The 12,000-nt window shown below is 40.4% G+C and overlaps 2 protein-coding genes across 3 annotated transcripts in view; one reads left to right on the forward strand and one right to left on the reverse strand.

Moving 5' to 3' along the window:
* rap1gds1 (RAP1, GTP-GDP dissociation stimulator 1) overlaps positions 1-2,605 on the reverse strand; it is a 59,427-nt gene extending 56,822 nt beyond the window's left edge. For both annotated transcript variants that reach the window (XM_015958186.3, XM_015958185.3), the window contains exon 1: positions 2,385-2,605. In XM_015958186.3, the coding sequence (XP_015813672.1) occupies positions 2,385-2,388 (4 nt within the window). In that variant the 5' untranslated portion in view covers positions 2,389-2,605. The remainder of the gene's footprint in view (positions 1-2,384) is intronic.
* A 1,013-nt stretch (positions 2,606-3,618) lies between these two features.
* Positions 3,619-12,000, forward strand: part of slc1a1 (solute carrier family 1 member 1) — a 25,686-nt gene continuing 17,304 nt past the window's right edge. Inside the window, exon 1 of the mRNA XM_015958188.3 lies at positions 3,619-3,858. Coding sequence (XP_015813674.1) covers positions 3,768-3,858 — 91 coding nt within the window. The 5' untranslated portion in view covers positions 3,619-3,767. The remainder of the gene's footprint in view (positions 3,859-12,000) is intronic.

A 12,000-nucleotide genomic window follows, 5' to 3' on the forward strand; every position in this document is an offset into this window, starting at 1 on the left:
TCATTCCATGGTTTCATTGCCTGTTGTTTGTTTGATAAAATCGGTTGGTTGATATTGATTGGCTAGCGCTTTGAAGGAGCTAAGGTGATTATATTAGTCAATAAATGTTATTGCCAATTAAGTTGTCTCAAGTTAATTTGTCTGTGTTGGATAGAATATGACCGCTGCTCGTTAAAAGAATTTTACGAACTTTAGACAGATTGATAGAGGCTTGGATTCATTTTTCCCCTATAAAAAGGGGTTGTGCCCCTAGGCATATCAACGGATATCCTAATTACGTAATAAATCAGTAAATATTTCCATATTTACGAATTTTATTGATGAATCCAAAGAGTAAGTAAAGCTTACAAATTATTTGTTGGCTAATAACCACAACACTGGCCTGTTTAGGATTAACTCTTAGCTCGACAGACAGACATCAGAACAAATCTCTTGTTTCTAGAATCTAAAGTAACACAAACAAGTACGATGCTAACTATTCACATGAGCCCACTTTTAAACATCTGAATTTTCCAAATGAATGCAAAAGGTGACTTTTGTATAATATGACCCCTTAGAAGTCAGTTTATGGCCAGAACACAGTCTGAATGTTAGAATCACCATTAGGGATGTAAGAAAATATCGATATGGCAATATATCGTGATTTTTTTTCCAGCAATGTTAAATCGATATGCAAAAGCCGTGTATTTAATTCTTGAAAGAATTTACATGCAAACATTCGTGTATTTTCTTTTCGTTTTGTGCAATTCAATCACCACCCGCTAGTTGGCAGCAGTGTGCAACGGGTTTTGTTTCCACCATTGAAATGTAAAACCCTCCATCATGGTTCAGATACCTCATGTTAAACATGTTACGTATCAGTTTGGACTGTTATTGAACATTCTTACAATAAATTCAGTGAAAAAAATTGCTTGTAACGTCTGACTGAATGTATAGCAATACAGTAATCCCTCGTTTATCGCGGTAGATGCGTTCCAGACCTGGCCGCGATAGGTGAAAATCCGCGAAGTAGGGACTCCCAGCATGCCCCTCGCGGGGATTCCCTCCACGTCGCACCTACGTCACAAACCGCGGCTATAAACGGAAGTCGCCTTTCCAGCTCACCACTCAGTCATCGTTTCTTCAGATTCATGATCAGAGTTTCCAACCTACCGATCCATCCCATGAACTATCAGCTCATAGTAAGTTATCTTGCTTACTTCTGGAAAGCCCGGCATTTCCGTGTCACTTCGTTGACGCTCGAACGCTCGGGGGTTTCCTAGATCAGCCGGCGTTTCACCGACGCTATCACTTCCGCGTCTGTGAAACCACGCTCCCTATTGAATTATCGTATGATCACATTCTTTTTTTGTGGGTAAAACTCAAGAAAAAAATTTTTTTACTTGGTTTTTTTTAGTTTTATTACAAAAAGTGCATTTTATGATGAAATTGATGGAAAAAAACAAGAATTTCTTGATATTTCGCATAGAAAAATACCGCGAATCAGTGAAAAATACGGCGAATTCCCCCTGAAAAATGCTCCAAACAAAAAATCCGCGAAGCAGCGAATCCGCGATGAATGAACCGCGAAGTAGCGAGGGATTACTGTATATCGTGATATATCGTATTGTCTCCCCTGTATCGTGATATGTATCGTATCGCCAGAATTTCAAAAAATACACATCCCTGATCAACATGTTACCACTAACATGTAAATATTCAGTGGGAAAGCAGGGTAACCATTAAACACCCTAAGGATTGCAGACAGATGTCGGCTCCAGCCTTGTGGCCATCGGCACTTTCCTGTGAGACTGCTAGCATCAGGGCCAGATCTAACACAGAACTCACACACACTGTAGTGTGAATTAATAAAACCTGGTCAGGATGACTGTCCAGGAATGTCTCAGCCTGGGCTCAAGTGATCTGCTGGTTTCACCAGAAGGTGGCCTGTCTGATCCTATTGCATAACAGCTGTGCAGATGGAGTGCCATCTTCACCATCAGCAGCAGCTCGCTGCCATTTCACTGCATCTGCAGCAGCATCTTCTCCACCCCAGACCCTTCGCACCAGGGGGGCCCACTCGCGAAGAGCCAGCCTCCAGGAGAGCCGAGGAGGAGAACCGTGCGTGGAGTCGGGCAGGCTACCCCACCCGAGGGATGGGCGCGCGCGCGCATACATCCACGATGTGGTCACACTCGGCCCTTTAAAAACTCACGTTACAATGAATGAAAACGGAAATGAGTAACGGGAACTGTCAGGAACGGCTTTACTGGCACGATTGTGTCAATCAACTTCAACAAACCACCAGACACTGCATCATCTGATGGTTTTACACTTCATGCTTTTGGTAAATCTAATGAAAAAGCTCGCCTCTGAATGAACCGGATAGCCGGTTAACTACTCACCCATTTCAGCAGGGTGTTACTCCGGAAAACAAACCGGGGTGTCTGGGTATCTCCGTGAAACGCGTCGCACCAGCCGGAGGCCCCACTCGTCTGGTCTCCGGGGGAAGTTAGCGGGTTGTGGGAGCTAGCTATCGAGCAGCTGCAGCAAGCGGCCGGTTCGGTCGGACAGTACGGTTCTGAAACAGCGGGAACCACCAGGCTAACACACCGGACTCTCTCTCATGTCCGTGCTGACAGTCAGTGGTGGTCTGGCTGGCAGTTCCCGAAAAACTGGTTCAGTCAAACATGGCAGAATCAAGCTAGGAGACCGGACGGAGATGAAAACATCCGGTCAACACTTTCAAAATAAAGCAGCCAAAATGTGCGGTTGTTGACGCGCACAACCAGTGGATGGCAGTGTTCTCTAACTTCCCTCTGGGATTAATAAAGTATCTTTGAATTGAATTGAATTGAGGAAAGATGTCCAAAAGGGTTCAAATTCCTTTACAATTAATATAAAATAAGTTTGTTTCAGGGGCGGATGCTGGTTAACCCATTTGTCATTTAAATAAATAAAATCTAGAGTTCATTGTAATGTCATATTTGTCACATAAAGAGTGGGAAAAAAAGAAATGTCACACTTTATAAAAACGATGTGAGTGTTGTTGGAAAAACATGCATAAATGTGATAGGATCATACGTCATCCAGTAATGACTTATCAAAATAAAACAAATCAGAACAGGTTTCTGTAAAGAGTGTCTGCTGAATAAATGTAAATCTACAAAATCAGGATGTTGTGTTATGGTATCGAGGCTGCTGCATCCCAGCCACTGGTGATGGAGTCAGAAGCGTTGGAGCCATGAACACAGAAAAGAACAATCCGATTAAATCCACTTATTTCATCTGGAAAACTTCCAAAGACTGGATAAGTGCGTCGGTTTCCTCCTCAGCGTGCAGGTGAACCTTCAGTCAACATTAGATAAAAGCATTCTACAGCTGAAAGAAACGATGAAGTGTTCATCAGAGCCTTCCTGCTTAAATGCTGAGTTTGTTCTTTTCAAATGTTAGATCACATTTTTCTTTCGTCCTGATGGACTTCTTTTTAACTTTAACGCTCTGACAACCCGCAGAGCATGTTTTTGCTGTTTTTATTCTCTGTACAGGTGCCTGAGCCTCCATGCAGGAAGGGGGGGCTCGGGGGGGGGCTCCCCCCCTCCCCTCCCCACCATAAGAGGACCGCTACTCCTGCAGCAGCGCGGAGCTCCTCTCCTCCATCCTTCTCCTCCTCCTCCTCTGACTCGTCAGTTCGCTGGAGGCGCTTGTGTCTCTCTTTGGGAATCGTTGTGGATTCAGCGCATTTCTTCGTTTAATTTTTGAGGAATAAACGCAACACCGCTGACGCGATGAGCAACAAGGAGCGACGAGGCGTGAATTTCAAGCGCTTGCTGAGGAAGAATTGGCTTCTGATCGCCACGGTTGTGTCGGTGCTGCTCGGTATGTAGAAAGCTTTTGCTCTGAAACCCTCGCGTCTGGATCCGAACGCATCTCCATCTCTGTCCGTCTCAGACCACCGTGTTGAGCTGCGGGCAGGTTAGAATTAATTAGCATTTTCTGCAGCAGCTGGACTTCCTGTGGCCGTGGTTGGGTCTGTGTGGGAGGCATCTGTCCCGTCTGGACATGTCTCAGTCAAACGTGACCAGACTCAGGTCACAGCTGGGGTTGGTGTATGCGTCCCAGGATCACACACACACACACACACACACACACACACACACACACACACACACACACACACACACACACACACACACACACACACACACACAGGTTGTTTATGCCAGCATACTAACAGGCTGACCCTCTGCAGTGGTGTCATCGCTCCAGTTAGAGCCCCTCGCTGGTTAGTGGAGTGACTGAATGCGTATAATAAATACTAACATTTCAACATAGAACCAGTGTCCTAGTGCTGCAGTAGGTTAGCATCAACGAGATGGCTGCAGGTTCAACGCCTGGCTGCGACCTTCTACGTGGAGTGTTCGTTTTCCCCCCACAGACCTCAAATATGTCAGAGCAACTGGTAAACACTCCCCCAGGTGTGCATGTGTGTGTCCATAATTGTCCCGGCATGGACTGGCGATGGTCCTGGTTACCTGTCCAGGTGGATCCTGCCTCTCCTGCAGTGACAGAATAGAAATAGACTTACAGGTAAAGAAATAGAAACGTATTTCTAATCTCCAGTGTAACTGGGGAGATTATCTGAGACGTCACTGCTCCAATGTTTTGCTATTTCTGATTAAGGTTAAAACCTTTTTAATTATTGAGCTTTAATTAAAGTAGCTTTATTATTATTTTAGATGTTATTTCGAAGTGTTTAACTTCAAAATACTGTTTGAACTCATTTATTTTCACTAAAACGGTTTTAGGAGGTTAGACCAAATAAGCAGTTGCTTCAGCATTCCTACTTTAACACAAATGTTTTTGACTGTCCGTGTTCCAAATGCAAAAACAATAATAAACACTAGTAGACCAGAGCAGAAAGTTCAGCCAACAGACAGAAAAATCCCAGCCAGCGGTAGGACGTGTGGTTTAAACACATGTAAAAACAGGTAATAGCCTCCTGAGACCCTGTGTCTACATATGAGGACACTGGCTTCTTTATTCTTATTCTTTTTTTTATTTAGAAACATTTGATATTGATTTTAAGTAAAAAATATATTTTGTTTCAGTTTTTTTCTTTAATTTATTTTACATCCCACCAAATACAAATTCGGGTCTCAGGAGGATAGATAAATTCATCTTTGAGTTTGGAAGTTTTCTTCTTTCATCTCCCCTGATTTAGAAGCTTGATAGAAAACAACAACAACAAGCACACATTCTCCCCAAAAATCAATTCAAATTCAAAAATACTTTATTAATCCCAGAGGGAAATTGATTGCTGTAGTAGCTCAGAATAATAATAATAATCAAGTCAAAGAGTTGTTGATTATTACAATGGCTGTTGGCAGGAAGGATCTCCAGTAGCGGTCAGTGTTGCAGCCAAACTGAAGAAGCCTCTGACTGAAGACACTCTTCCGTTGTCGGACAGTCTTGTGAAGAGAATGCTCAGGGTTGTCCATCATTTTCTTGATTCTCTGGAGAATCCTTCTTTGCATTATCTCCTCCAGCGGTTCTGAAACTGCCGAAACTCTGGCTGAGTCCTTGAAAGGGCTTGGAGTTCCTCCATCTTGTTGGCCAGTGATCTCACGTTGCCCGTTATGATCGATGGAAGAGATGGTCTGAATTTCCTCTTTCTCTGTCTCCGTTTTGCTCCCGCTCTGCACCCACGCTTCTTGCGTTTTAGCTCATTTGGGATTTGTGGCTTCAGTTGAGGTATTATTTCAGCCTTTCCAATGTTAATCAGCTGCTCCCGGTTGTAAACCAGCTTGTTGCCATGGTTACACATCATAACAAATGCTCAAAAAGTGAAAAAAGCTAAAAAATAGCAGCAAAAATCCTCCAAGCTTCACAGCACCAGAAACAGAAAAGTAAAGTGTCCAAAAAAATACAGTTTTTCTTGAGAAACTAGAAGAAAAAATGACCAAGAAAAGGCAAAACTTACATATAGTCAACAGAGCTACTCCAACATTCAGCCACCCAGAGCAACGCGGTTCCGGAAAATAAATAAATAAATAAAAACAAGTAGTTTTTCAGTATTTGGTGAAGAAAACCCATAAATAAATAAAATTACAAAAATTAAATTGGGGTTTACTTACAATTTAAATGTAAGAAATCACAATTGTGTTTTATCTGATTTTGTTCATCTTCATTCACACAGAATCAAAATACAAACAATTCAGCTGTTGAGTAAAATCTTATGAATGAATGATCAATCTATTCAGTCAGTCATCTTAAGATAATGTGTACAATAACATGTCATACAAATAGATACAAATACCATTTCTCACTAACATATGCGTTCATTTGTATATGGTGTCTATTTGGTATCTCATGACTGAATAGGTTAAGGCAGAAGCAGTAGCTTATATAATTGTCTAACCTACTTACAAAACAATTTTTCTATTTCCCGCAATGAACCAACAACCCAAATAAAAATAAAACACAAATCCATCCATCAACATCAAATTAATACTCTTCAAAAATATTTTTACTGATAAGTTTTTTAAGAACTGAAAGAGAAGTTGCTAATTTTAATTCTATTTTAGCCTCGTTCCAAAATTTTACTCCCATTACAGAGATACATCTCCTTTTCATGCCCTTTTTGGCTTTTTGTAGAACAAACGTACCTCTTAACCACACCTCTTAAATCATAGTTACTTTCCCTCTTTACAAAAAACATTAGTTTATTTTCTGGCAGAGCCGTTAATTTTACTCTAAACATAAATTGCATTATTTTATAATAATATAGACCTTCTAATTTCATAATCTGTGATTTTAAAAACAACGGGTCAGTATGAGCATAATAATTGCTCTTGTTTATAACTCGAATAGATTTCTTTTGTATAGTTTTTATTTCATGTATATATGTTTTAAAAGTTGAACCCCATATTTCTATACAATATGCCATGTATGGTTGTATTAGTGAACAGTATATTAGACGTAAGGCCTTATGGTTTAGTATGTCCTTCAGCTTATATAATAGACCCAAAGATTTGGCAATTTTTCCTTTTATTTAATTTAAATGATGCTTCCAGGATTAGTTAGAGTCAATCACAACACCAATTAATTTTATTTCAGACACTCTTTCAATTTCAGTATCTGAAATTGTTCATTTAAAGTCTCAATTTTTTACCTTCTTATTTCCAAAAATCATAAATTTAGTCTTTTTTTATATTCAGTGATAGTTTATTTACATCAAACCAAGATTTGAGGATATTTAACTCTTTTTTGGCCTTCTTTAAAAGTTCTTTTACATCTTTACCTGAACAAACTAAATTTGTATCATCTGCAAACATTATAAATTTGAAAAAATCTGTCACGTTACATATGTAATTTATATATAAAGTAAATAATATTGGACCTATTACTGACCCTTGTGGAACTCCACAACTTATTTCTCTAAATCCAGATTTTATATCTTTAATTTTTACATACTGTTGTCCGCCGCCACGGCTGTGACGGGACCTACGGGCCACCGTAGAGGTGAAGGCTAGACTGTCCGAATTCAGAGCCGCTGGGTTCCGGTCTTAGCGGTCTAGCAAGGACCCGGCCTTGCTAGACTGGCGAGGACCCGTACTCATAAGCATCCTGCCCACAGATTCGGACACACCCATGGAGTACTGTACTTTGGCTGTCCTGCGCGCTTCGGCTGGGTCATTTTGGCCAGATTGTTATGTTAGGGTCTTAGGTAGATGTTGGAAAGTTCTTAGGAGACAGAAGTGGTTTAAACAGTTTGTTTGAAAGGAAGGTGGTAGTTGGTAGCTGTGGGAGATCGGGAACCTGGGAGCCAAGGATCTGCAAGGAAGAGGAAAGTAACTGATAACAGAACTTATGTAATTCCTGAAAAGGTGACCAGCTCACTAATTTGGTGAGGGAATTTGTACGCCAGGGAGAGTGGAGACAACACACGTAGTTTTAATCAATAGGTGATTCACAGGCATCTGAGGAACCTGATCAATAATGATCCAGTCGTTTAATACGGTGTGCTAGAGCAGGAGAACAGGACCTTCAGGACCAGAATGGAACGTCCCGTTTTAGGAGGAACTCGTGTTTAATATAGTTTTCAGCAGTGTTGGGAGTAATGCAGTACAAAAGTAATTAATTACTGTAATGCATTGCTTTTTGCTGTAATGTGGTAATGTAAGGCATTACAGGGAAAGAAAATGGTAATATTTACTCGGTACAATTGTCAGTAACGCGGTAATTACAATGCATTTTTAAACCCAGAATCAAGATGTGTTCCTTAAAAATTCAAATTGCGGGAAGCCTGAAGAAAGATCCAGTATCTGCATATATGACATCATTTATGGACTCAGCTTTGCAGGTAGAGAGGACGCAGCAGTAACGGCTCAGCTACTCCAGCGGCATCCTCCACGCGGCCGCTGTAACATTCACAAAATCGCTCCACTAAAACAAAATAATTCACTTGCGATCGTTCATATCAGCGCATATTCTCTGGTATTTTGTACTTTTCTGACGTGCTTTGCCTCAGCTGAGTTAATCTGGGCCCCGGTGAGTTTAACTCATTACTGCTGGAGCACCGCGCATGTGAAGATCCCTCTGGCTGATGGTTAGAAAGTAGGAAGTCTAGGAAACCGTTTTTTCTGGAAGACGGAGAAAACATGCAGCATGCAGGAAGGTTAGAGAGAGAAAGGGCCGGAAATTATTCAAATAAAATCAAGAAAAAAAGAAAAAATAGGTAGATTTATCCCCAACACACATGTTTACCAGTGAAAAGCAATAATATATAAGCATTTAATATTTATACATGCGATAGAATCAGATCACCCCAGAAGTCAGTCCCACATCCAGGGCCGTATCAAGGCATTTGGGGACCAAAGAAAATATAGGCTTGGAGCCCCCACCACCTCACTCCCTGCTCAGTTAATATAAGATGGCAGCGTGCTGAGAGTACAGATTGTTGTTGCTTTTATTTAATAAACAATCATTTTAAAGCACTGTTATTATATCTGACTGTTTTTAACAGCAATCCTAGCTCAGACACCACATCACCTTCCACATATATGTCATGAGCTCACAGAGCGTCACATGACCAGATTCATACTGAAGTTGTTTTTAGTGAAAGTAACTTAAAGTAATGCAAAAGTAGTGTAATGTCTTACATTTTAAAATCAGTAATATTGTAATGTAATGAATTACTTTAAAATGAGGGTAACAAGTAATAAATAATGCATTACAGTTTTGAAGTAACTTGCCCAACACTGGTTTTCAGCAGGTGACCTTAAGCACTTCTGTCTCTGTGAAGCATTTGATGATTGTTGTGATAAGATCACTGCTCCAAAAATAAATAACCTAACTAATCAAGTCACTACAAGGCACAGCAGGTAGATTACTGCGTTTCAGGTTCCAGGGAGTATGATTTACGCTGACTCTACCTGGAGTAAGTGTCAGGTGTTTTCTGTCATTCAGTAAATGAGTTTATAAAAGACTTAGAGACCTGCAGGTGAAGGACAAAGGTCACATCTGAGTTGTCTCATTTCCAGCTGGCCGCTCCCACCTACTTTGTTTTCAAATCACAAAAAACTCACACATTGGCTTGTGACCAATAATGACGAGATAAGGTAAGCATGAAACCTTCCTCGGCCACAGTGGTTGTGACGTTCACTCCACTAACCATCCTTATTTGTCTGGGGTGGGATCTAGGTCATGTGCTGTTACTTAGTAAAATGTAAGGGTGAATCATTAAGAGTTAGGGTGAAGCATTAAAGATCAGAAACAAGTGTGGCGGTTTACGGTTGTTCTTGATGCTCAATGAGAAACTGGAATTGAGTCACATTAACAAAAACAGACCTTACAGAAGAGAAAAGCGATAAAACAGAAAAAGCAAAGTTTAAAGGTGCAGTATGTGAGACTGTAGTGAGAATCCTACAGCGAGAAAATCCCAACAGTCTAATGTTTCAGTCCTTTGGGAAGGAAGGTTCTTCTGAAACATGTTTCATATCCATCTGGCCACTGTTGGGCAAGTTACTTCAAAACTGTAATGCATTATTTATTACTTGTTACCCTCATTTTAAAGTAATTCATTACATTACAATGCTACTTATTTTAAAATGTAAGGCATCACACTACTTTTGCATTACTTTAAGTTACTTTCACCAAAACAACTTCAATATGAATCTGGTCATGTGACGCTCAGTGAGCTCATGACATATATGTGGAAGGTGATGTGGTGTCTGAGCTAGGATTGCTGTTAAAAACAGTCAGATATAATAACAGTGCTTTAAAATGATTGTTTATTAAATAAAAGCAACAACAATCTGTACTCTCAGCATGCTGCCATCTTTGATTAACTGAGCAGGAAGTGAGGTGGTGGGGGCTCCAAGCCTATATTTGCCTTGGTCCCCAAATGCCTTGATACGGCCCTGGATGTGGGACTGACTTCTGGGGTGATCTGATTCTATCACATGTATAAATATTAAATGCTTATATATTATTGCTTTTCACTGGTAAAAATGTGTCTTGGGGATAAATCTACCTACTTTTTTCTTTTCAAGCGCTTTGTTTTGTTTTCTTGATTTTATGTGAATAATTTCCTGTCCTTTCTCTCTCTAACCTTCCTGCGTGCTGCATGTTTTCTCCGCCTTCCAGAAAAACTGTAAACTAGATTTCCTACTTTCTAACTAATCAGCCAAAGGGATCTACCGAACGCAAAAAAAACAGCTTCATATGCGCTGCGCTCCAGCAGCAATGAGCTGAAATCACCGGGGCACAGATTATGAACTCAGCTGAAAAGTACATGAAGTACCAGAGAGTATGGGCTGATATAAACGATCGCAAATGAATTACTTTGATTTGGTGGAGCGATTTTGTGAATATAACAGCGGCCGCGCGCAGGACGCAGCTGGAGTATTTGAGCCGTCACCGCTGCGTCCTCTCTGCTCATAGAATGCCCGCAAAGCTGAGTCCATAAATGACGTCATATATGTGGATACTGGATCTTTTTTCAGGCTTCCTGCAATTTGAATTTTAACAAAACCCACATCTTGATTCTGGCTTTAAAAATGTATTGTAATTACTGCGTTACTGACAATTGTACAGAGTATTACCATTTTCTTTCCCTGTAATGCCTTACATTACCACATTACAGCGAAAAGCAATGCAGTACAGTAATTAATTACTTTTGTACCGCGTTACTCCCAACACTGCATCTGGTAGCGGGATTTGTCCGTTTTTCTCCTTTCAAAACGGAGTAAGGAGGGACGTAACTACTGCTTACCATCAGTGAGTGTCTCCTGCGAGCTAGTACTGCAGCGCCGACAATTGTAATTTGACAACGGCCGGCAAAAAGCTCCAGAGTTGTTTAAAGTGGTTGCAGTAACCACATTTTACCAAAGGATGCCATTTTTACTCCATTTCTACATAATGCACCATTAAGACTAAATGTTCAAATAGAAAAAACACACAGGAACCAACCTAAATTCGGAATTCTGACTCGGTTATATCAGGATAAGTCTTTGTTTTAGGGCAAACTGAAACAGAAAGGGAAGAAGGCTTTCAGAGTACAAAAGGATGTAGAAACAACAACAAAAGGAGCTCAAGAAATACAGAGATCCACAGAAATAGAAATCTGTGTATATGCTGTTTAGTGTTTGGCCTGTCCCCATATGAAGTGGAAGCAGATGGCTGCTGGAGTTTTTCAGGACGCTGGTGTTGTTGATCAGTGTTTGAAAATGGTTCCTCATCTTCAGAATCTCCCTCCTGGCTGCATGGAACTCCTCATAAATATTTAAGCATTGATCCTGTGAATGTTTTTGAAATGTAAAAAAAATGTGATTAGCAAAAGTGAAATAAAACACATTAGGATTTTCTAATGATTTCTTGTGAATGAAACCTACCTTTGTGTCGTCCTTCCTCCTCCACACTATTATTCTAAATATTAACTATTTACTGATTTATCAACAGGATTGTTTCAGTTATTAATCTATCAGTCCAAAGTTTTACATTTGACACATTTTATGA

This window comes from Nothobranchius furzeri, chromosome 3 (genome assembly GCF_043380555.1).
Source record: "Nothobranchius furzeri strain GRZ-AD chromosome 3, NfurGRZ-RIMD1, whole genome shotgun sequence".
Taxonomy (NCBI): Eukaryota; Metazoa; Chordata; class Actinopteri; order Cyprinodontiformes; family Nothobranchiidae; genus Nothobranchius; species Nothobranchius furzeri.